Source organism: Lampetra planeri, chromosome 59 (assembly GCF_965212315.1).
Source record: "Lampetra planeri chromosome 59, kcLamPlan1.2.h2, whole genome shotgun sequence".
NCBI classification, from domain to species: Eukaryota; Metazoa; Chordata; class Hyperoartia; order Petromyzontiformes; family Petromyzontidae; genus Lampetra; species Lampetra planeri.
The window spans coordinates 4,813,345-4,838,049 of NC_136165.1; the positions used below are offsets into that span (position 1 = coordinate 4,813,345).

The 24,705-nt window shown below is 54.8% G+C and overlaps 2 protein-coding genes across 2 annotated transcripts; one reads left to right on the top strand and one right to left on the bottom strand.

Annotated features, from left to right (window-relative positions):
* The first annotated feature begins 30 nt into the window (after window positions 1-30).
* Window positions 31-12,949, top strand: LOC144736179 (sucrase-isomaltase, intestinal-like). The gene is made up of 12 exons (XM_078618764.1): window positions 31-490; window positions 809-926; window positions 2,366-2,534; window positions 3,452-3,568; window positions 7,126-7,274; window positions 7,787-7,871; window positions 9,158-9,214; window positions 9,367-9,497; window positions 10,214-10,302; window positions 10,819-10,868; window positions 11,496-11,648; window positions 12,710-12,949. The coding sequence occupies exons 1-12, from the start codon at window positions 409-411 to the stop codon at window positions 12,767-12,769; spliced, it is 1,260 nt and encodes a 419-aa protein (XP_078474890.1). The 5' UTR covers window positions 31-408; the 3' UTR covers window positions 12,770-12,949.
* A 1,209-nt stretch (window positions 12,950-14,158) lies between these two features.
* Window positions 14,159-24,152, bottom strand: LOC144736180 (cAMP-regulated phosphoprotein 19-like). Its single transcript, XM_078618765.1, has 3 exons — window positions 23,966-24,152; window positions 17,432-17,536; window positions 14,159-16,727 (listed from the first exon to the last, which is right to left on the bottom strand). The coding sequence occupies exons 1-3, from the start codon at window positions 24,035-24,037 to the stop codon at window positions 16,566-16,568; spliced, it is 339 nt and encodes a 112-aa protein (XP_078474891.1). The 5' UTR covers window positions 24,038-24,152; the 3' UTR covers window positions 14,159-16,565.
* Window positions 24,153-24,705: the final 553 nt, after the last annotated feature.

Genomic DNA, 24,705 nt, shown 5'->3' on the forward strand with positions numbered 1-24,705 from the left:
ACCTAGCTCGCTCACTCACTGATCCACAGATCGCCCTCTCACTCACTCACTCACCACGACTCACTCACTCACCAATCCACGGCTCACTCCAACGAATCGTGGCCGAAAATTGCCGGGATTTTTTTTTCGCTTTTCAACGATCCTGGCCGTAACGCCTCCGCCTCGGCAGAGAAAAGCCCAAATCAGTCGGCCGCAGTGGCGCACGCCGCGACGAGCAGACTGGCATCGCCTCCGTCGCCGGATGGTGGATCGGAAAAAGTTCCTCTTCGATCGATCGTCGACCGCCACTCCCCGTTGACGTTCCCCTTTGGTCACGGTCCCGTTGTGTTTTTCTCTCTCACTGGGGCGTTTTGCTCAACAACAACAACAACCACAACGACGACGACAACAACAACAACGCGGCAGGACATGAACGAGCCGGCCAACTTCGGCACGGGACAGGAGCCGGGCTGCGCCAACAACCTCCTCAACAAGCCGCCATACCACCCGCGTAAGAGCACCCCACGGACGCCGTGCCGCGGTGTGATGCGGTGTGATGTGTCACGTGGTGTGATGTGGTGTGATGTGGGTGTGATGTCGTGTTGTGTGATGTGATGTGGTGTCACGTGGTGTGATGTGGGTGTGGTGTGGTGTGTTGTGATGTGATGTGGTGAGCTGTGGGGTGTGATGTCGTGTTGTGTGATGTGATGTGGTGTGTGATGTGATGTGTCACGTGGTGTGATGTGATGTGTCACGTGGTGTGGTGTGACGTGATGTGGGTGTCACGTGGTATGATGTGGGTGTCACGTGGCGTGCTGTGGGTGTGCAGGGATTTCTGGCGACGATCTGGCCGAGAAGACGCTGTGCCCGGACGCGCGCACGCACCTGGGCAGCCACTACGACACCCACTCGCTGTTCGGCTGGGCGCAGCACGAGCCCTCCTTCCAGTGAGCCGGGGGGGCGGGTGGGTGGGTGGGGGGGCGGGTGGGGTGGGGCGGGGGGGAGAGCCGGGGGGGGTGGGGGGGAGAGCCGGGGGTGGGGGGGGCGGGTGGGGTGGGGTGGGGGGAGAGCCGGGGGTGGGGGGGGGGGGCGCCGTGAACAACAACAACAAGTGTTGTGTTTATTGAAGCCAGGTGAGGTGCACTGAGCTGACGCCAGCGCCGTGTGAGGACAACAACAACAAGAGCCCCCCGCTGGTAGATGAGCGGTCTCACGCACAGCCCCTACAGGCGGGCAACGTACGTCCGTGTGTGTGTGTTGGACTTCTTTCGCACCGTACGTAGCCAACCGCGTCAATCGGAGGTGTGGGGGAAGGACAACAAACTGAACACGAACAGCAGTTCTCAAGAAATGAGTTTTCAATCTGGAGGATGATCTAAAAGTGCGCGGCTGATGAGGAACACCCTCCCACTCCACGGCATACAAATCGACTCCCATCGCAGCAATAGTATCATTAACATTCAAATCCGAACTAAAGTTTCAAAAAGAAATTCAAAGAAAACCACATTTTGGTCATTTGATCGATCAATATTATTCTACACTAAACTACTTTTTATTATTTTTTATTTTATCATTTTTTATTATTTGATTTATCTACGTGGCTTTACCTAAATACCCAAAGAATACACTAAACAATTTTTGTATTTGGCCAACAAAGAGGCTGATGTCGTCATCGCCGTGTGGACATTTATAGCAGCAGCCGAATTACTCTAAACGCGTGAAGTTGATTTTACACGTGGAGGGAAAAAAACGAAAAATCCACGCGACCACGGGGAGAGAGACACAAGCAGACTCCAAATACACAGCAGCAGCAGGCATTGTCAGGGTCGGGATCGAACCCACGACCTCCTGCAAAGCAGGCGAGGCAGTCAACATCTCCTAGCCACGAACCATTTGAGTTGTCTGGCGGGCGCGCGAACGTCAGGATGTCCGTGTGTCAACATCTCCGAGCCACGAAACGTCGACATTCTAAAGACGTAGATCAGGTGTCCGGCTAAATCGGGGATTTTCGATTTAAAGCTTTCGTGACTTCAGGGATTCATCTTCTTGGTTCTTTCGGTAAAGTCACGTAGCAGGGAAATAATAAAATAATAAGAATAAAACATAATAAAATACAATTCTCACGACGTTTCGGCCACAACGCAAGCAGCGACGTTTCGGCCACAACGCAAGCAGCCGTCCTCAGGTGAAGAACAAGTCTGTCGGAAAGACAGCGTCTGACAGCCCTGTTCTTCACCTGAGGACGGCTGCTTGCGTTGTGTTCGAAACGTCGTGAGAATTGTATTTCATTATGTTTAATTTCTATTATTTAATTATTTCCCTTCTACGCGACTTTACCGAAAGAACCGAGAAGATGACTCGGGGATGTCCGTGCGGCGTGTGCCAGCGCCTCCCAGAATGCAACGGGCAAGCGCGCCTTCGTGCTGAGCCGCTCCACGTTCGTGGGCAGCGGCCGCTGGGCGGGCCACTGGCTGGGAGACAACTTCTCGCTCTGGAGGGACATGCACATGTCCATCATCGGCATGCTCGAGTTCAACATCTTCGGCATTCCCTACGTGAGCCTGCACCCCCCCCCACCACCACACACCGCCGGCCCCACACCACCACACACAGGATCTCTCCACAATAGAGCTCGCGTCGCGGAAATGTGTGTCGTTAAACCCGCCGCCACCCGACACAGCCAATAAGTACGTTTTGTCACGTGAACAAAGCGTGTCAATTCTTTACAGCACACGGGGGCTGTGATGTTGTCTTCCTCGACCGGTATGCGGGAGGTCGTGGGTTCGATCCCGACCCTGACGCCTGCTGCTGTACATTTGGAGTTTTCGTGTCTCTCTCTCTCTCTCTCATCATCATCACGGTGGCTAGGAGATGTTAACTACCTCGCCGGCTATACAGGAGGTCGTGGGTTCGATCCCGACCCTGACACTTCTCTCCGGTTCCTCCGTATTTCCCCTCCACGTTAAGAATCAGCGTCACGCGTCTAGAATCTTCAGCTGCTGTAAATTCCCACGTGATGATGACGATGATGCTGAGCCACTTCACTGAGCTGTCATTTGTGATAGCCACGTCGTGTCTGACAAACAGCTCCATAGCTCAGTGGGGGCCTTAGATGCCAGAATAGAAATAGTTTTAGTTTCGTTTGAACTCCGTTCCCTGCTCATCACACCACAAGGACAAAGATTCCCCTGATAGCCTCCGACAGACTGTTGGGACAAGTGCTGTTAGCGAGCGGCAGCAGCAGCAGCACCGGCGCGGCACACGTGACGGGGTGGAGGCGGCCAGCACCACGCCCGGCCGCCTTCCTCTCCCCGGTGGCGATGCTTTACTACGCGCCGCGCTAGGTACTCAGTTGAGGCCGAGTCGACCTACGGGAGGTCCAGGGCCGGTCGTTCGGAACCCGCGCGTCTCAGCGGAGTTCGGAGCGCGTCGGCGCTGACCGCCGGTGCCGCGTCCCCGTGACGCGGAGCAGATCGGCGCTGACATCTGCGGCTTCATCTACGACACGAGCTACGAGCTGTGCCTGCGCTGGATGCAGCTGGGCGCCTTCTACCCCTTCTCTCGCAACCACAACGGCCTCGGATACAAGGCACGGCCTGCCCCCTGCCCCCAGCTCCCTGCCCCCTGCCCCCAGCTCCCTGCCCCCTGCTCCTTGCTCCCTGCCCCCTGCCCCCAGCTCCCTGCCCCCTGCCCCCAGCTCCCTGCCCCCTGCCCCTTGCTCTCACTCCCTACTCGCTACGTTAACCGAGTGGCAGGCCCGTTGCTTTTTGTGACGCTTCAGGATGGCCAAGCACCTTGTTCTCTGTGTCACCTTGTTATCTGTGTGTCACCTTGTTCTCTGTGTGTCACCTTGTTCTCTGTGTCACCTTGTTCTCTGTGTCACCTTGTTCTCTGTGTGTCACCTTGTTCTCTGTGTGTCACCTTGTTCTCTGTGTCACCTTGTTCTCTGTGTCACCTTGTTCTCTGTGTGTCACCTTGTTCTCTGTGTCTCACCTTGTTCTCTGTGTCACCTTGTTCTCTGTGTCACCTTGTTCTCTGTGTGTCACCTTGTTCTCTGTGTCTCACCTTGTTCTCTGTGTCACCTTGTTCTCTGTGTGTCACCTTGTTCTCTGTGTGTCACCTTGTTCTCTGTGTCACCTTGTTCTCTGTGTCACCTTGTTCTCTGTGTGTCACCTTGTTCTCTGTGTGTCACCTTGTTCTCTGTGTCACCTTGTTCTCTGTGTGTCACCTTGTTCTCTCTGTCACCTTGTTCTCTGTGTGTCACCTTGTTCTCTGTGTCACCTTGTTCTCTCTGTCACCTTGTTCTCTGTGTCTCACCTTGTTCTCTGTGTCACCTTGTTCTCTGTGTGTCACCTTGTTCTCTGTGTCACCTTGTTCTCTGTGTGTCACCTTGTTCTCTGTGTCACCTTGTTCTCTGTGTGTCACCTTGTTCTCTGTGTGTCACCTTGTTCTCTGTGTCTCACCTTGTTCTCTGTGTCACCTTGTTCTCTGTGTGTCACCTTGTTCTCTGTGTGTCACCTTGTTCTCTGTGTCTCACCTTGTTCTCTGTGTCACCTTGTTCTCTGTGTGTCACCTTGTTCTCTGTGTGTCACCTTGTTCTCTCTGTGTCACCTTGTTCTCTGTGTGTCACCTTGTTCTCTGTGTGTCACCTTGTTCTCTGTGTCATCTTGTTATCTGTGTGTCACCTTGTTCTCTGTGTGTCACCTTGTTCTCTGTGTCATCTTGTTATCTGTGTGTCACCTTGTTCTCTGTGTCACCTTGTTCTCTGTGTGTCACCTTGTTCTCTGTGTGTCACCTTGTTCTCTCTGTGTCACCTTGTTCTCTGTGTGTCACCTTGTTCTCTGTGTGTCACCTTGTTCTCTCTGTGTCACCTTGTTCTCTGTGTGTCACCTTGTTCTCTGTGTGTCACCTTGTTCTCTGTGTCACCTTGTTCTCTGTGTGTCACCTTGTTCTCTGTGTGTCACCTTGTTCTCTCTGTGTCACCTTGTTCTCTGTGTGTCACCTTGTTCTCTGTGTGTCACCTTGTTCTCTGTGTCATCTTGTTATCTGTGTGTCACCTTGTTCTCTGTGTCACCTTGTTCTCTGTGTGTCACCTTGTTCTCTGTGTCTCACCTTGTTCTCTGTGTGTCACCTTGTTCTCTGTGTCACCTTGTTCTCTGTGTCACCTTGTTCTCTGTGTCACCTTGTTCTCTGTGTGTCACCTTGTTCTCTGTGTGTCACCTTGTTCTCTGTGTGTCACCTTGTTCTCTGTGTGTCACCTTGTTCTCTGTGTGTCACCTTGTTCTCTGTGTCACCTTGTTCTCTGTGTGTCACCTTGTTCTCTGTGTGTCACCTTGTTCTCTGTGTGTCACCTTGTTCTCTGTGTGTCACCTTGTTCTCTCTGTGTCACCTTGTTCTCTGTGTGTCACCTTGTTCTCTCTGTGTCACCTTGTTCTCTCTCTGTCACCTTGTTCTCTGTGTGTCACCTTGTTCTCTGTGTGTCACCTTGTTCTCTCTGTGTCACCTTGTTCTCTCTGTGTCACCTTGTTCTCTCTGTGTCACCTTGTTCTCTGTGTGTCACCTTGTTCTCTGTGTCACCTTGTTCTCTCTGTGTCACCTTGTTCTCTGTGTGTCACCTTGTTCTCTCTGTGTCACCTTGTTCTCTGTGTGTCACCTTGTTCTCTCTGTGTCACCTTGTTCTCTGTGTGTCACCTTGTTCTCTGTGTGTCACCTTGTTCTCTCTGTGTCACCTTGTTCTCTGTGTGTCACCTTGTTCTCTCTGTGTCACCTTGTTCTCTGTGTGTCACCTTGTTCTCTCTGTGTCACCTTGTTCTCTGTGTGTCACCTTGTTCTCTCTGTGTCACCTTGTTCTCTGTGTGTCACCTTGTTCTCTGTGTGTCACCTTGTTCTCCGCGTGTCAACTTGTTCTCTGTGTGTCACCTTGTTCTCTGTGTGTCACCTTGTTCTCTGTGTGTCACCTTGTTCTCTGTGTGTCACCTTGTTCTCTGTGTGTCACCTTGTTCTCCGCGTGTCAACTTGTTCTCTGTGTGTCACCTTGTTCTCTGTGTGTCACCTTGTTCTCTGTGTGTCACCTTGTTCTCTGTGTGTCACCTTGTTCTCTGTGTGTCACCTTGTTCTCTGTGTGTCACCTTGTTCTCTGTGTGTCACCTTGTTCTCTGTGTGTCACCTTGTTCTCTGTGTGTCAACTTGTTCTCTGTGTGTCACCTTGTTCTCCGCGTGTCAACTTGTTCTCTCTGTGTCACCTTGTTCTCTGTGTGTCACCTTGTTCTCTCTGTGTCACCTTGTTCTCTGTGTGTCACCTTGTTCTCCGCGTGTCAACTTGTTCTCTGTGTGTCACCTTGTTCTCTGTGTGTCACCTTGTTCTCTGTGTGTCACCTTGTTCTCTGTGTCTCACCTTGTTCTCTGTGTGTCACCTTGTTCTCTGTGTGTCACCTTGTTCTCTGTGTGTCACCTTGTTCTCTGTGTCACCTTGTTCTCTGTGTGTCACCTTGTTCTCCGCGTGTCAACTTGTTCTCTGTGTGTCACCTTGTTCTCTGTGTGTCACCTTGTTCTCTGTGTGTCACCTTGTTCTCTGTGTGTCACCTTGTTCTCTGTGTGTCACCTTGTTCTCTGTGTGTCACCTTGTTCTCTGTGTCACCTTGTTCTCTGTGTGTCACCTTGTTCTCTGTGTGTCACCTTGTTCTCTGTGTGTCACCTTGTTCTCTGTGTGTCACCTTGTTCTCTGTGTGTCACCTTGTTCTCTGTGTGTCACCTTGTTCTCTGTGTCACCTTGTTCTCTGTGTCACCTTGTTCTCTGTGTGTCACCTTGTTATCTGTGTGTCACCTTGTTCTCTGTGTGTCACCTTGTTCTCTGTGTGTCACCTTGTTCTCTGTGTCACCTTGTTCTCTGTGTCACCTTGTTCTCTGTGTGTCACCTTGTTCTCTGTGTCACCTTGTTCTCTGTGTGTCACCTTGTTCTCTGTGTCACCTTGTTCTCTGTGTGTCACCTTGTTCTCTGTGTGTCACCTTGTTCTCTGTGTGTCACCTTGTTCTCTGTGTGTCACCTTGTTCTCTGTGTCACCTTGTTCTCTGTGTGTCACCTTGTTCTCTGTGTGTCACCTTGTTCTCCGCCTCTCCCCTTGTTCTCCGCGCGTCGCCGCTGTGCAGGATCAAGACCCCGGCGTGTTCGGGCCGGAGTTTGCCGAGGCGGCGCGCTCGGCGCTGCTGGTGCGCTACACGCTGCTGCCCTTCCTCTACTCGCTCTTCCACGAGACGCACACGCGCGGCGGCACCGTCGTGCGGCCCCTGCTGCACGAGTGAGTCCACGGTGCGCACGGAGCCTGATGCACAGGTAGTCCACGGTGCGGTGCGCACGGAGCCCGATGCACAGGTAGTCCACGGTGCGGTGCGCACGGAGCCCGATGCACAGGTAGTCCACAGAGCGGTGCACACGGAGCCCGATGCACAGGTAGTCCACAGAGCGGTGCGCACGGAGCCCGATGCACAGGTAGTCCACAGAGCGGTGCGCACGGAGCCCGATGCACAGGTAGTCCACAGAGCGGTGCGCTGCACAGGTGTGAGTCGCAGCCCCAGTGCACAGTTTGTGAGTCCCCCACAGCGGCACGCATTTCAGATGAGAGTCACTACGAGCTCGGCGCCCGTGTGTGTGTGTGGTGTGTGTGGTGTGTGGTGTGTGTGTGGTGTGTGTGTGGTGTGTGTGTGTTGTGTGTGTGTGGCGTGTGGTGTGATGTGTGTGTGGTGTGTGTGGTGTGTGTGTGTGGTGTGATGTGTGGTTGTTTTCTTCTCTCCTCCCGCGACGCCGCGACAGGTTCGTCACGGACGTGCAGACTCACGGCGTCGACCGCGCGTTCCTCTGGGGCCCGGCGCTGATGGTGGCGCCCGTGCTGGCGGAGGTACAAGCGGCGTCGCACGGACACGGGGATGGGTGTCTGTGGCACCTCTAAGCAAGTGTCGAAATGATGATGAAGATTTGTTCTTCAACTACTACCCCGCCTGCTCTGACGAGTCCCGTGTGCCTGCCCATGCCGTCCAGGACGTCACGATGTTGCAATTAACCTTGGAGGGATGCCACCGTTTCTTCACGTTCTGCAGATACCACTGGTTCTTCACGTTCTGTAGATCTAGATGCCACTGGTTCTTCACGTTCTGTAGATATAGATGCCACTGGTTCTTCACGTTCTGTAGATGTAGATGCCACTGCTTCTTCACGTTCTACAGATGTAGATGCCACTGGTTCTTCACGTTCTACAGATGTAGATGTCACTGGTTCTTCACGCTCTGCAGATGTAGATGTCACTGGTTCCTCACGTTCTACAGATGTAGATGCCACTGGTTCTTCACGTTCTACAGATGTAGATGCCACTGGTTCTTCACGTTCTGTAGATATAGATGCCACTGGTTCTTCACGTTCTGTAGATGTAGATGCCACTGGTTCTTCACGTTCTGTAGATATAGATGCCACTGGTTCTTCACGATCTGCAGATGTAGATGCCACTGGTTCTTCACGTTCTGTAGATGTAGATGCCACTGGTTCTTCACGTTCTGTAGATGTAGATGCCACTGGTTCTTCACGTTCTGTAGATGTAGATGCCACTGGTTCTTCACGTTCTACAGATGTAGATGCCACTGGTTCTTCACGTTCTACAGATGTAGATGTCACTGGTTCTTCACGCTCTGCAGATGTAGATGTCACTGGTTCCTCACGTTCTACAGATGTAGATGCCACTGGTTCTTCACGTTCTACAGATGTAGATGCCACTGGTTCTTCACGTTCTGTAGATATAGATGCCACTGGTTCTTCACGTTCTGTAGATGTAGATGCCACTGGTTCTTCACGTTCTGTAGATATAGATGCCACTGGTTCTTCACGATCTGCAGATGTAGATGCCACTGGTTCTTCACGTTCTGTAGATGTAGATGCCACTGGTTCTTCACGTTCTGTAGATGTAGATGCCACTGGTTCTTCACGTTCTGTAGATGTAGATGTCACCACCGCCATCTATTGCATGGTGGTTAAACTTACGACTCTCGGTCCGAACAGGCAACTGGACATAGGGACGGGTTTGTTCGTATCTCTGGAAGTGTGTAAGTCGAATGTTCGTGAGTAGAGGAGTCGCTGTAATTGTGACAATTGGACCATATGGCGCCACTCATGCTGTGATGTTGGTGGCGTTCGCAGGGCGCCACCACGGTCGACGTTTACTTCCCGGACGCGCGCTGGTACAGCTACTACACGGTACGGGGGGCTCACCACACAGGGGCTCACCTCGTGGGGGGCTTACCTCGTGGGGGGCTCACCCCCAAGAGATTTGTCTTTGTGTGTGCTCGCGAACGGCACTTGCCCCAGCAGTCTGCTGAAGGCTACCCGGGGCACCTTTGTCTTTGCAGGGCGAGGAGGTTCCCGCGTCGTGGCGCCGCTCGTCGGCCCGCGTGGCAGCGCCCCTCGAGCTCATCCCCCTCTTCCTGCGGGGGGGCTTCGTCGTGCCCACCCAGCAGCCCGCCAGGACCACCACGCACAGGTGGGCGGGGGGGCTGGGGAGGAGCCTGAGCCTGGGGGGGGGGGGGGCTGGGGGGCCACTCGTGAGCGAGAACCGCAGTCCCAGTGAACGAGTCAGTCAGTGAGCGAGTGTGTGCGTGAGTGAGTCAGTCAGTTAGCCAGTGAGTCTGTGAATTAGTCAGCGAGTCAGTCAGCGTGTGAGTTAGTCAGCGTGTGAGTGTGCGAGTGAGTCAGTCAGTAAGCCAGTGAACGTATGAGTTAGTCAGTGAGTGAGTAAGCGAGCGTGTTGGTGAGTCAACCAGCAAGTGAGTAGGTGAGTCAGTGAGCGTGTTGGTGAGCCAGCGAGTGAGTAAGCGAGCGTGTTGGTGAGTCAGCGAGCGTGTTGGTGAGTAAGTGAGCATGTTGGTGAGTCAGCGAGTGAGTGAGTGAGTGAGTCAGTGAGTGAGTCAGTCAGTGAGTGAGTGAGTGTGCGAGTGAGTCAGTCAGCGAGTGAGTCAGCGAGCGTGTTGGTCAGCCAGTAAGCGAGTGAGTGAGTAAGCGAGCGTGTTGGTGAACCAGCGAGTGAGTCAGTGAGTGAGTGAGTAAGCGAGCGTGTTGGTGAGTGAGCAAGCGTGTTGGTGAACCAGCGAGTGAGTGAATCAGTGAGTGAGTGAGTAAGCGAGCGTGTTGGTGAGTGAGCGAGCGTGTTGGTGAGTGAGCGAGCGTGTTGGTGAGCCAGCGGCCGTGTTGTGTGTTCAGCCGCGTGAACCCGATGGGGCTGATCGTGTCTCTGGACGAGAACCTGGAGGCGCGCGGATCCCTCTTCTGGGACGACGGCGACTCCATCGGTGAGCACCACACAAAGACAAAGGTCCCCCGTGTAGCCTCTAACACGGTGGCTAGGAGATGTTGACTACATCGCCTGGTATACAGGAGGTCGTGGGTTCGATCCCAACCCTGACGCCTGCTGCTGTATATTTGGAGTCTGCGTGTCTCTCTCCACGTGTTGACAAGCCACTTCGTTGCGCTATCATTTGTAATTGCCAGGTCACTTCTGAATAAGCGCTCTACATAGCAGCTGAGTGGGCCTTGCCTGGTAAAATAAAAACAATAGTTTCGCTTGTTTCTACTTCCACTAAAACACCCAAAATTAGCAAAGTTCGATTCCAGAATCGGGTTGCGATTCGACCAAACGGATTGCGTCCGTCTTTGTTTCTACCGTTCCCGTAGTCTGCTGCTGCTGCTGTTGTATCCCCGAGTTCGTGCCACGACTCACGCGTCGGTAACGCGTCGGTAACGCGTCGGTAACGCGTCGGTAACGCGTCGGTAACGCGTCGGTAACTCCGCGGTCCCCTCTCCCGCAGGGACCGTCGAGAGCGGGAACTACTTCCTCGCCAGCTTCGTCTTCACGGGCGTGAGTCTCCAGCCCGCACCCAGCGCCGCCTCGTGGCGCCGCCTCGTGGCGCCGCCTCGTGGCGCCGCCTCGTGGCGCCGCCTCGTGGCGCCGCCTCGTGGCGCCGCCTCGTGGCGCCGCCTCGTGGCGCCGCCTCGTGGCGCCGCCACACGTGGAGATCTCGCGATGATGGCGAGGATGGAGGTCATGATGATGGTGGTAGTGAGGCTAGTGATGCTGATGGTAGTGAGGATGGTGATGATGGTGATGATGGTGGTAGTGATGATAGTGGTAGTGAGGATGGTGGCAGTGATGATGGTGGCAGTGATGATGGTGGCAGTGATGATGGTGGCAGTGATGATGGTGGCAGTGATGATGGTGGCAGTGAGGATGGTGATGATGGTGGTAGTGAGGATGGTGGTAGTGAGGATGGTGATGATGGTGGCAGTGATGATGGTGGTAGTGAGGATGGTGACGATGGTAATATTGAGTATGCCACACGCGCAAGCGACAGCGGTGGCATTGCCGGCAATCGCCTTTTGACCTTCACCTTTTAAGATCGACGTTTTTGTTTTCTTCCACCCCTCCTGAACCCCCCCCCCCCCACCCCCCACGGTGCTTCTGCCCCCCCGCCGCCGCACGCCGCAGAAGCGCCTGACGAGCAGGGTGGAGCGTGCCGGCTACGCGGCGGGCCTGGCCTTCCAGACGGTGCGCGTGCTGGGCCTGCGCTCGCCGCCGGGCGGCGTGACCGTCGACGGGAGCCCCCTGCCCCCCTCCGACGTCGCCTTCCATCCCAGCGGGGTAACCGGCCGGCGCTCCTCGGGAGACATGCGGCGGTTTGCACCGGTGGCGCGCCGTAGTCAAATAACACGAAGTAAATGGTCATAGTGATTTAATTTCACGCGATTCGCAAACCGCCCGGTCAGAAAATCTTGCGGGGCGGTGGCAATGGCGGTGGCGGTGGCGATGGCGGCACGTCAGAACGGAGTTCTCGCGACGTCGAAGCGGGTCGCACGAGCGGCTGACCCACGACGAAGCGTCACGCAGTCCCTCGCCGGAGAGCCGCCACCCGGCCCCGATGGCGGCCGGCTGGCTCCGTGTGCCCAAGGGGCGACTGTTTGTGTTTGTCTTCGTGCCCCAAGCCTCGGCCGGGCGGTTTCCTCAATCCGCTTGGGGAATCGCCTCCTGGCGGGCGGTGGGCATTCATAGAGTGCCACTCCTCCTCCTCCTCCTCGTCGTGGTGGTGGTGGCGGTGGTGGCGGTGGTGGTGGCGGTGGTGGTGACGGCGTCACTGACGCGCCTTCGAATGGGAAAGTGGCCGCCGAGTGGAAGTAGGCGGCTCGTGACGCGAGAGCCCCGGCAGCTCACTCAGGCAGCTCACTCAGGCAGCTCACTCAGGCAGCTCACTCAGGCAGCTCACTCAGGGGGCCTCTTTCACGAGGGGCCCGGCGTGTCGTCGTGCTGCGCCGACTTGCAGAAAAGATTCCTCTTCGCCCCCCCCTCCCCCCTCAGTCTGAATATTCGAAATCAGTGGTTGGTCATTGGCAGCCCTCCCCCACTTCCCCACAATACCCAGAGTGAAAACACCCCATCATCATCATCATGCAGCCCCCCCATGGTTTAAAAATGTGTGGCGGCCACACTCACGCACTGCTGCTGCTGATCGTGCAAAACACCGCTCTGAGTAAATGTTGCGATATAATTTGTCGTGTAAAATAATTCGGCGTTCACCCTTTGTGGCAATAAAACAAGTGGTCAGATGAAGCCGATTGGCCGACACCAGAGACATCTTCTTGGTGGCCCAGTCTCACCGCCGGTGTGTGCTGCTGCTGCTCCTGCTGCCGCCGCTGCTGCCTCCGCAGGAACTCACTCTGAAGATCTCCGTGCCCATCACCACGCCGCTGAACATCGCCATCAACTGAGGCCGCCCCCAACTGGCTGGCCGTCGTCTTCCTAACCCCACAGCCTGCCCCCTTCTCTCCGCCCCCCCCCCCTTTCTCCGCCCCCCCCGCTTTCTCCGCCCCCCCCTCTCTCCGCGTGACCTTGTGGCACGACCTGCTGTATCGCCGCTCGTGGAAATAAAAACAGTTTGAAACGTTGAAGGGTCGTTACTTCAAAAAAACGCCTTCAAAGGCAAATGGTCTCCCCCACCTGCGATGAGCGCGGCTGGCTGTGTAACGTTGCGAGGTGAAGGTCAACGCACGGACACGTGGCGCACGGAGGGGACGCGTCAGGCGGCTACGCTGCAAATTGGCTCCCTGGAGCAACCCAGCGCTGCACGGAGGGGACGCGTCAGGCGGCTACGCTGCAAATTGGCTCCCTGGAGCAACCCAGCGCTGCACGGAGGGGACGCGTCAGGCGGCTACGCTGCTCCCTGGAGCAACCCAGCGCTGCCGGGAACAGCAGTCGAGGGGGTTGGTGGATCACAAACAGATGTTACGAAACTCCCTCGGCAATGGGCAGTGACGCGGTGCCATAACCCGGCTCTGCCAGGAGGATGCAGTGCAGTCCAGCAACAGTTGCCCCTCCACACGAGTGAATGTTTTTTTCTGGGTGCTCCCGTTTCCTCCTCTCACACGTGAACACTCATTCATTGGCCGAAAACATAGAGGATTGCAGACCTTGGGAAAGCGTTGGCGCCAGATCCTCACCACTCCTCGTCTGTGGTTCCTCCTCCTAGCACCTCAGAGTCGTCCTCTCCACGAGGACGAGCCAACGATGTGCGATGTGTGTACAAGTTGACGCTATCACTAATAACAAGTCACGGACTTGTTATTAGTCATAGCGGGGTTGAGCGGGGGGGGGGGGTTCTTTACTTGACCGTGGTCCAGCGATTTGGAGGGCGAGGGTTGGTGGATCAAGGAGAGATTTGCGAGACTCAAAGACAGAAGGACCGCTGCTGGTCACGTGGATTTCCCTCCGGGTCGTCCGGTTTTCTCCTCCACATTTCGAATCGCCGTGCGCTTACAGAGTATTTGGTGACTGCTCTACATTCCACACGATGATGATGTTGATGAGCCACTTTGTTGAGCTATTGTTTGAGATGGGCAGGGTCGCTTCTGAATAGAGATACATAGCTCAGTGGGCCTGACCTGGTAAAATAAAACTCGTTGAATCACAAACACGGTTCACGCAATGCCACGAATCCACGCACAGCGTTTACCCTCGCGAGGAACGCACAACGCCCAGTTAGTTTTTATTGCTTCTCAAAGTGATGATTAAATATTGCAAGCGCATTCACGGTCCCGAGTCCCTGAACCTCCCCCCCTCCTCCTTCCTCGACGAGCGAAGAGCAGCAAGCAGGCAAACGATTAAACCCGAGTGCGCGTTTGGCGGGCGCAAACAAAAGTCGTGTTTTATTTGAAATCCTTCGCAAAAGCACCGTTCAAATCGGCGGCCGCCCCCAGACACAAACTCGGTGCGCGGTCGAAACGGGAGAGTTGAAGCGACGGTGCCGCCCGGTGTCGCACGCCACCGCACACGCTACTAGTCGTTATTCACAGCATCGCTATTTGCTACTGCTACTACTACTACGACTACTGCTACGAGACGTCGGCAGTCGGTAGACCTCCTATCCCACCAAGCGCGGAAATCACCCACGGCGCACTTTGCCGCTGAAACCTGTTTTGTTCCTTTTCCGCCGCTCAACAGAACGGCGTCAGCAGGGCCCGGCCCGGCAGCGCCGTCCCGGTTTGTGTGGGATGGGGCTTGGGGGGGGGAGAAGCAACCCGTGCCACGTGGGCCTGGCACGGTTCAGATGTGCCAATGTAAAAAGAGGCGTCACACAGAATCAGCTTCAACTCTTTAAACCCCAGCTACACTGACCGTGTGTCCGAATCCCTACGCCCACCACCCCACCCCCCCCCCATAGCCCCCCCCCACACGGCCGAGGCGAGCCAGACACGAGCCACAACTTCCGTTTTTAAACGAGGCCCCACGGGCCAACCACTCCAAGACCGTCCAAGACGGTGTGTCTCCATCCGTCACCACGGGGCATCTCAGCCGCACTAAAATCGGGTACTGGGGGGGGGGGCGGTAAATACTTTCAACGGGTTAACACTGTTTTAGAACTTCGGCACGCTCGGCCACCTCGTTGCAGTCTTCATGCGCGGTGCCGGTACCACCGCAGAGGGTTAAGCGTCAACCAACGCACGGTTGGCCCGGTTGGCCCGGGCCAGTGGCATTTCCAAACTTCTGTTTAGCCCCCGTCCAAACGGCTGCTGTACTACACAGGAGCTGCTGGTTTCTGAAAACGACGACGGTAATAAAAACCATAACGGCAACTTGTAACGCCGCCGCCGCCGCACGGCGAAGGCTCGCTCTCGTACAGAGAGAGAGAGAACGGAGAGGCGCCAGGAGATGAGCAATCACAGACAGGCTGGAAGGCAGCCACGCGATGAGCCGATGCTGCCAACAATTGCCCAAGCGTTGCAGCCCTCTGTGGGTTCAGCTGTTATCGGCCAACTCGTGAGTGTTCACATCAGAAAAACAAGGGTCACGGACCATGATGATCGACCGTGACAACTTCACACGCGGAACTGCGCGTTACCAGAGTTGCGCGTGACCAGAGTTGCGCGCGACTGCGGTTGGTACGCGACCGATCGTGAAGGTGCGGGCGGACTTGGCCTTGGGACACCAAAACCGTCTGTGACACGTGGTTAACGCAGACGCAGCGGCTGTAGCAGCAGCAGTAATTTTTTTTAAATCAACCGAGTCGAGCCTACGCGCTAGACTCGCCATCCCGCGTACAAAGCACACTTTCACATTTTTGGCGCGGCATTCCACCGAGGGCTGTCGGCAAGCGGTCATCTCGAGCGCGTACTGCAACGTCGTCTAAGGCAGGTTCCCTCGTCGGCGCACGCGGTGGTCGTGGTGGTGCCGCTGATGTGGGTGTGGTGCCGTCAGCGCGTGCCCCCCCCCGCGTGAACGAGACGATCCTCCGCACGGCACTGGGACTCACCCCGGGTGGATCTCTCACGCACAGGGACTCACCCCGGGTGGATCTCTCACGCACAGGGACTCACCCCGGGTGGATCTCTCACGCACTGGGACTCACCCCGGGTGGATCACTCTCGCACAGGGACGCAGGGAACTAGACAGGGGTGCGGCGGCAATGGGACCAGGTTGTCCCCTGGGCGCTCGGAAAGGGCTGAAGTGGTCTCGTAGCGGGAGGTGGTGGTCGTGGTGCTGATGATGATGTCAGTGGTGATGTCGGCGGCAGTGTTGCAGCGGCGGTGATGCTGGTGGTCGTGGTGGTAGTGGTGGTAGTGGTGGTGGTAGTGGTGGTGGTAGTGGTGGTGGTGCTGATGATGTCAGTGGCAGTGTTGCAAGAGTGGTGGTGTCAGTGTAGCAGGTGGTGGTGCTGTCAGTGTATTCATGGTGGTAGTGGTGGTGGTAGTGGTGGTGGTAGTGGTGGTGCTGTCAGTGTATTCATGGTGGTAGTGGTGGTGGTGCTGCTGTCAGTGTATTCATGGTGGTAGTGGTGGTGGTAGTGGTGGTGGTAGTGGTGGTGCTGTCAGTGTATTCATGGTGGTAGTGGTGGTGGTCGTGGTGGTGGTAGTGGTGGTGCCGTCAGTGTATTAATGGTGGTCGTGGTGGTGCTGCTGATGTCAGTGTCAGCGTTGCGGCGCTGGCCGTGGCGGTAGGGGTTGTAGTGTCGTGCTCAGCAGGGGCAGGGAGGCTGCGCCCGCGCCGGTCTGCGCCAGCGGCGTGCCTCGGCTACCCGGCGAGCTTGCTGGCCATGGCGCCGCTCTTGCGCTGGGGCAGGTCCTGGGGCGTGGGAATGTGGTCGCCAGTCACCTCGCCGCCCGGCTGCGGCAGCTGCTTGTTCTTCATCTTGGCCTTGGCCATGTTGTAGTCTCCGGAGTCAAAGTATTTTTGCTGCAACGGACACTTTGATTAATTCACCCGAGAAAAACACAAAATAAAATAAACTAAACATTGGGTGGCGCGATACGTACTTTGGACTTCTTTCGCACCATACGTAGCCAACCGTGGGAATCGGAGGGGCGGCGGAAGAACAAGAAACTCAACTCCAGCAGCAGTTTTTATCGAAACGAGTTTTCAATCTAAATGTTTATTTATGAAACTATTTTTCAGAAGCGACAATCACAAATGATAGCTCAACAAAGTGGCTCATCGTGGTGTGGAAACGTATCGCAGTCGATTCTAAATGTGGAGGGAAAAACCGGAGGACTCGGAGAAAAATCTAACGAAATTCTTTTTTTGTTATTTTACCAGGTAAGGCCCACTGAGCTATACAACTTTTTTTCAAAAGCGACCTGGCCACAATTGATAGGCCAATATAGTAGCTTATCATCTTGTGGAAATGGATTCCAGCCAAACAACGCATGATGTCGATTCTAAATGTGGAGGGAAAAACCGGAGGACCCAGCGAAAAATCCACACGACTACGGTGAGAGAGACACGCAAACTCCAAATATACAGCAGCAGCATGCGTCAGGGTCGGGATCGAACCCACGAACTCCTGCATACCAGGCGAGGTAGTTAACATCTCCTGGCCACCGTGGCACCACACAGAGCGAGGGGATGGGGGGGGGGGCAGCTTGGCGGGTGCCACTCACCCCCTTCTGGAGGCGTTTGCGGAGGAAGTGGGAGCCTCCCGGTTGATGCGGCACGATGTTGGGGTACTTGGCCCGGAGCTTGGCCTCCTCCACCTCCTCCGCCGACTGGGGCCGACGTGGCGCAGAAGGAACGGCGGCACGGCACGCGGAAAGACAGACCGGGAAACAATCCGTTAGCCCGCACGCGCGTGCATGCGCACGTGCGTGCATGCGTGCATGTGTACGTGCGTGCATGCGTACGTGTGCGCGTGTGATGATGTGGGGAGTGGTACACCGCACTAAGAACCCCGCGAGCCGAGTTCCGTTCCCGCTCACGGTCAACGATTATCTGAACCGGTCTTGGGCCACCCCTACGGCGACTCAGCCTGAAATGAGTACCAAGTGTCTTGTATAAATATCACCGCTAGGGAGACAAAGGCGGCTGGGCGCGGTGCTGGACACCCGCCCCCTCGTGTGCCCCAGTGCCGGCCTTCGCAGGTGCTGCTCGCTAACAGCACTTACTTGGCCCTACAGTCTGTTAAGGCGACACGGGGGATCTTTGCGATGACGTCACCGTTACAATCACGCCGTCACTTGTTCGCTTGCCATCAAACAATGACGGTCACCGCATCATCGTCGCGCGGCGCTTTCAGATGCGCTGCTTCTGCGGCCATCTGGAACGCTCTCCCTTCCGATATGAGGAAGCCACTGGGAGCTCTGATGCACTTTTAAATCTTCATCTTCACCTCGATTGACAAACTCTTTTGTTTAGAACAGCTGTTCCGGTTTAGCTTGTTGTCCTTCCCCCCACACCTCGAATTAGCAGTTGGCTACGTACGGTGCGAAAGAGGTTCCAACAGGCATAAATGATGATGATAATATTCGTGAAAGTAACTTGCTGTATTCGTTGTGATTGTAATAGAGATGTATATATTGACTACGATCCACATTCACGACGCTTACAGAACGCCACCATGGATCCATTTACGACGGCGACGCAGAAACTCGACTTGCGACGCATCCTCTTCCGACGCGACTCCGGAACGCATTTGAACCGAGTCGCTCCGGGCTTCCGACGCGACTTGGGAGTGGAGCCTTTGTGATTCTCGGTTTTTTTTCACCTCTTAATAAACCCCGTTAAAATACGGCCGATGAGAAGGAGAATGAATGAAAACACGAGTCCAACCTTACACGATGCGACGCACGACGACGGAGCTTCTAGGAATGCGTTGCAACGTCGCAGAAGCGGGGAACGCCTGTGTTCGTCAAATAATCGTAATGGCCCTGTTGGATTGAATGGCCCTATTGGAGAATTAACGGCCCTATTGGAGAATGAACGGCCCTATTGGAATTAACGTCCCTATTGGAGAATGAACGGCCCTATTGGACTTAACGGCCCTATTGGAGAATTAATGGCCCTATTGGAGAATTAATGGCCCTATTGCAATGGAATTAACAGCCCTATTGGAACGAGCGGTTCCGAATCGAGAAAAGAGGCAACAGGGAAAGCGGCGCTCGTCCGAATAAAGAATAAAGGAGGCGCCTGGGAATCCTGGAGGCGGTGGTGGGACCGGGCACATGTAACGTCTCCCCCGTTAACCCCCGTAGGCATGGGGGGAAGCATCATTCTATTTACAGCCGTCAGGCACCGGCAGAGCGGGAGAGCGGGCGGCTCGCAATCGCAGGTCGCGAGTTCACATCCTGGCTGCGTGTTGACTCAAGCCCCACCACCCCTCTCCCTCGGGGGCTCCACCAAATGACAACCCTCAAAATCTTCAGACTTAAGTCATCATAGAATAAGAATATTTACTCATACTGGAAGAATCCCATGAGCTGCAAAGCTCTTTGACACAGATGTCCATAAGGGGCATGGAGTCAGAACTTTACAACAACAAACAACGCAAAGTAACAATGGGATCGCAAAGTGTAGTCAAGGTAAACAAACCACTTCACAAATAGATACACATCTAAGTCAGCTGTTTTAGACTTGGCCACAAGTGATATCTCAACAAAGTGGCTTCTTATCATCATCGCGTGAACATTTATTGCGGCCAAATAATCATTGAGTTGTATGTATGTTGAACTTCTGTCGCACCATACGTTAGTTTTTGCGTTTCCCTTTTGTGTGCGTCTCCGTCTCTCTCCGTCTCTCTTCCCAGTTTCATCCCCACCGTTGCCATCGGCGTCTCGACGTCACGACAATATGAATCCTTCCGGAAATCTCCCCGTTGCAAGCGCGGCCCCCTCTCGCGTTGCAGAACGGCGCCCGCAAAGCAGACGTGCCAGAGCTACCTGCGAGGTCTCTACTTCACGTCACCTCTTGGTGCACACACAATATCACAGAGGGCTACCGCCGAGATCCCTTCTGCAATTTTCAAGAGGTGGGGATTTGGTGGAATTGAGTGCGGAACCAAACATCACGTGATGTGGTTTTACAGCCATCAGTGGCTGGGCTGCAACCATCAACTCACCACACTTGAGAACCCGATTTTCACCACAACTCAGTGTATGCGAGTCTACGGATCTCTACGTGAGTCTATGAATCTCTACGCGAGTCTATGAATCTCTACGCGAGTCTATGAATCTCTACATGAGTCTATGAATCTCTACACGAGTCTATGAATCTCTACGTGAGTCTATGAATCTGTACGCGAGTCTATGAATCTCTACATGAGTCTATGAATCTCTACGTGAGTCTATGAATCTGTACGCGAGTCTATGAATCTCTACATGAGTCTATGAATCTCTACATGAGTCTATGAATCTCTACATGAGTCTATGAATCTCTACATGAGTCTATGAATCTGTACCCGAGTCTCTGGTGACCTGGCTGAGACAATCAAATGGCTTCACACTTGGGAACTCGGCCAAAACCTGGATTCAAATCCAGGATCTCGGAATTACCAGCTCAGCACAACTGAGCCTCTAAGCCACTTATGAAGTTGCCTTGAATTTGTGAGTCTTTGTGCAATTGCCGTCATTGCAAAATATTTATTTTATTTCTTCCAACCTTGTGAGAAAGTCGTCCGGGACACAATGACATGCCTCTCTCGCTTGTTTTGTATCACGCCGACATGTTTCACAGCGGCACCGTCCACTCTGCCCAATGAGGAGGGTCAGTTAAAAGCGCCGTTTTGTTCCAGCCTTTTAAGCTCTGGATAATCCCTCAGTCTGATAATTCGCTTTTCGCAATCCGAAACAAAATCATCGACATGTCCACGGGTTTTTGCTGTACACGGATATATTACTGTATCGTGTCATCCATACTGCGTTCAACCACCACCACCACGCAGGTTACAATGACGTAGGTCACAAGGATGCAGGTCACAACGACACACTCACCCACCCCCTCACTTATTCACTCACCACACTGGAGGTCAGAACAACACACTCACCCACCTACCCACCCCCTCACTCATTTACTCACCATACTGCAGGTCAGAACAACACAGTCACCCACCTACTCACCCACCCACACATTCACTCACCACACCGCAGGTCAGAACAACACACTCACCCACCTACTCACCCCCTCACTCACCCACTCACCACACCGCAGGTCAGAACAACACACTCACTCATTCACTCACCACACTGCAGGTCAGAACAACACACTCACCCACCTACCCGCCCCCTCACTCATTCACTCACTCACCACACTAGAGGTCAGAACAACACACTCACCCACCTACTCACCCACCCACTCATTCACTCACCACACTGCAGGTCAGAACAACACACTCACCCAACTACTCACCCACCCCCTCACTCATTCACTCACCACACTGGAGGTCAGAACACACACTCACCCACCTACTCACCCCCTCACTCATTCACTCACCACACTAGAAGTCAGAACACACACTCACCCACCTACCCACCCCCTCACTCATTCACTCACCACACTGGAGATCAGAACAACACACTCACCCATGCACTCACCACACTGCAGGTCAGAACACTTACCCACTCGCTCACCCACCCACCCACTCATCATACTGCAGATCGCAAAAACACTCCCCCACTCACTCATGCACTCACTACAACGCAGGCCACTACACTCACTCGCCACACTGCAGGTCACGACAAGACTCACTCACCAACCCACTCACTCGTTCACTCACCTGTGAGCACACTTGGCTACGTACGGTGCGAAAGAAGTTCAACATGCATGTATACTCTCCCACACTGCAGGCCACAACAACACTTACTCACCAACCCACTAACCCACCCACCCACTCGTCCACTCACCCCGCCACACTGCAGGCCACAACAACACTTACTCACCAACCCACTAACCCACCCACCCACTCGTCCACTCACCCCGCCACACTGCAGGCCACAACAACACTTACTCACCAACCCACTAACCCACCCACCCACTCGTCCACTCACCCCGCCACACTGCAGGCCACAACAACACTTACTCACCAACCCACTAACCCACCCACCCACTCGTCCACTCACCCCGCCACACTGCAGGTCACCCCACTTCTCTTTCCTGGCACTGGGGGTCGCAGCTACGGAGTCTCCAGGCAGAGTCAACTTAGCCGGGCCGCCTAATTCCCATATTGGAAACACTCCCATCATCATCATCATCGTGCTGCTGTAAAACCCCCAATAATGTCAAATGTGTGGCGGCCCTCGCACTGATGATGTCTTATCGGCGAAAGTGCACCCCCCCCCACCCCCCTGAAAATGAGTGACGTACATTGTCTTACAATCTTAAATAGTGGCGTTGCCTGCTGGGGTGGGGACATTAGGCAGCCCCATTTCACTAAGCGCACCAGCGACCAGGCCAACCCACGCCACGCCACTGATCAACCCTGCAGCCCAACACAAGAGGCCACACAGACTTTGGCATTGAATCCAAACTCGCACAGACCGCCATACAATTGCATAGAGGCCCATAGATTGTTTAAACAAAAAGCCCCATAGGCTCGCATTTTGATCCCAACAGAGACCCCACACAAATGCACGCAGACCCATACACAGACTTGCATAGAGACCCGTAGCTTTACTTACGTAGCTCTGATTAACACGGTTGGCTACGTACGGTGCGAAAGAAGGTCAACATACATAGCTTACACAGCGCTCAATGACTGACATAAACTTAATCTGACATAGGACCCATAGACATGCAAACAGGCCCATAGACTCAGACCCACAGTCTTACAAAGAGACCTACACTCTAACACAGAGACCCACAGTCTCACACAGAGACCCACAGTCTCACACAGAGACCCACAGTCTCACACAGAGACCCATAGACTCACACAGAGACCCATAGACTCACACAGAGACCCACAGTCTCACACAGAGACCCACACTCTTACACAGAGACCCACAGTCTCACACAGAGACCCATAGACTCACACAGAGACACAGTCTGACAGAGACCCACACTCTTACACAAAGACCCACAGTCTTACACAGAGACCCACAGACTCACACAGTGACCCATAGACTCACACAGTGACCCATAGACTCACACAGAGACCCATAGACTCGCAGAGACCCACAGACTCACACAGTGACCCACAGACCCGCACAGAGACCCACAGACTCACACAGTGACCCACAGTGTCACACAGAGACTCACACTCTTACACAGAGACCCCAGATTTACACAGAGACCCACAGTCTTACACATATAAAGACAAATATCCCCCGTGTAGCCTTAACAGTCTGTTGGGGCAAGTGCTGTTAGCGAGCACCTATGAAGGCCGACACGGCACACGATGGGGTGTTTACTACACACCGCACCAGGTACCCATTTGTGGCTGCGTCAACCTAGGGGAGACCCAGGACCGGTTCAGATAATCATCACCGGTGTTGTTCAGTGAGCGGGAATACAAATCGGGTCGCCGGGTTCGTAGCGGAGCGCGCTAACCGCTACACTCCTCACACAGAGACCCCGTCGTCTCACACAGAGAACCCATAGGCTCACACAGTGACCCATAGACTCACACAGTGACCCCATAGACTCACACAGTGACCCCATAGACTCACACAGAGACCCATAGACTCACATAGCCACCCATAGACTCACAGAGACCCATAGACTCACGCAGAGACCCAGACTCACACAGAGAACCACAGTCTTACACAGAGACCCCCAGACTCACACAGGGACCCCGTAGACTCGCATAGCTACCCATAGACTCACACAGAGACCCATAGACTCACACAGTGACCCATAGACTCACACAGAGACCCATAGACTCACACAGTGACCCACAGACTCACACAGAGACCCATAGACTCACACAGAGACCCATAGACTCACACAGTGACCCATAGACTCACACAGAGACCCATAGACTCACACAGTGACCCACAGACTCACACAGAGACCCACAGACTCGCACAGAGTCCCACAGACTCGCACAGAGACCCGTAGAGACGCGTGGGGGTAGCTACGGAGTCTCAGGCCGAGTCGACTTCGCCGCGCCGCCAAATTCCTCGCAGAGCGGCCACGACCCGCGCCGCTCGGCCGCGTTTAGGCCCCGCGGGGCCTCCCCCCCCGTCCCCCCTCCCCCGGCGCCTCGTTACCTGGCGGGCGGCGGGCGTCGCCTCCTCGGTGCTGGGCTCGACGAAGTCGCGCTCCTCAGGGAACCCAGCCATGGTCTCCGCTCCTCCTGCAAGTCTCCCTGCGTGTGCCCTCACAACAACAACACCACGACCACCACCATCCCCGCCTTCTGCTCCTCGTCTCTGACGCGGGGGGCGGTGCCGCAATGGCGGGGGCGGGGCTGTAGAGGAGGGGCGGGGCTGTAGAGGAGGGGCGGGGCTGTAGAGGAGGGTGCGGGGCCACAAGAAAGGGGGCGTGGCTGTATGGGAGGGGGCGGGGCTGTAGATGAGGGGGCGGGGCCACGAGAAAGGGCGTGGCTGTGAGGGGGCGGGGCTGTGAGGGAGGGGGTGGGGGCTGTGGAGGACGCTGCTGCTGCTACTTCTGGGCAGTTGGGAGGCAGTGAGAGTACCTGGTACGGTGTGTCTAGGCAGGAATTTATGTTCATGCCATTTGTACTTGTAAACTTTGTTTATTTTTCGTGACTTGCATACCTTTTCTCTAACTTACACTCGTCGTTTTTTGTATTGTTTGTTGTTGAAGCTTGTGGACCCGCCCCTACTGGACATCTGTGAACAAGAGCTTGATAGCTCAGCAGACTCCACCAGCCTAAAGATTCTGTAAACGTCGCCAATAGGGATACAAAGGTGGGCGGGCGTGGTGCTGGCCACCCACCCCGTCGTGTGGTGCCGTGTTAGCCTTCATATGCACTTAAACAAGTAGT

Bases quoted from the DNA above. Each gene is read 5' to 3' on its own strand.
- LOC144736179 (XM_078618764.1), top strand. From the start codon at position 409: ATGAACGAGCCGGCCAACTTCGGCACGGGACAGGAGCCGGGCTGCGCC. The intron at 7,872-9,157 runs GTACAAGCGGCG...TGGCGTTCGCAG, and splicing joins TGGCGCCCGTGCTGGCGGAG to GGCGCCACCACGGTCGACGT. The intron at 9,498-10,213 runs GTGGGCGGGGGG...TTGTGTGTTCAG, and splicing joins GCCAGGACCACCACGCACAG to CCGCGTGAACCCGATGGGGC.
- LOC144736180 (XM_078618765.1), bottom strand. From the start codon at position 24,037: ATGGCTGGGTTCCCTGAGGAGCGCGACTTCGTCGAGCCCAGCACCGAG. The intron at 17,537-23,965 runs GTAACGAGGCGC...CGTCGGCCCCAG, and splicing joins CGACGCCCGCCGCCCGCCAG to TCGGCGGAGGAGGTGGAGGA. The intron at 16,728-17,431 runs GTGAGTGGCACC...TGTCCGTTGCAG, and splicing joins GCAAACGCCTCCAGAAGGGG to CAAAAATACTTTGACTCCGG.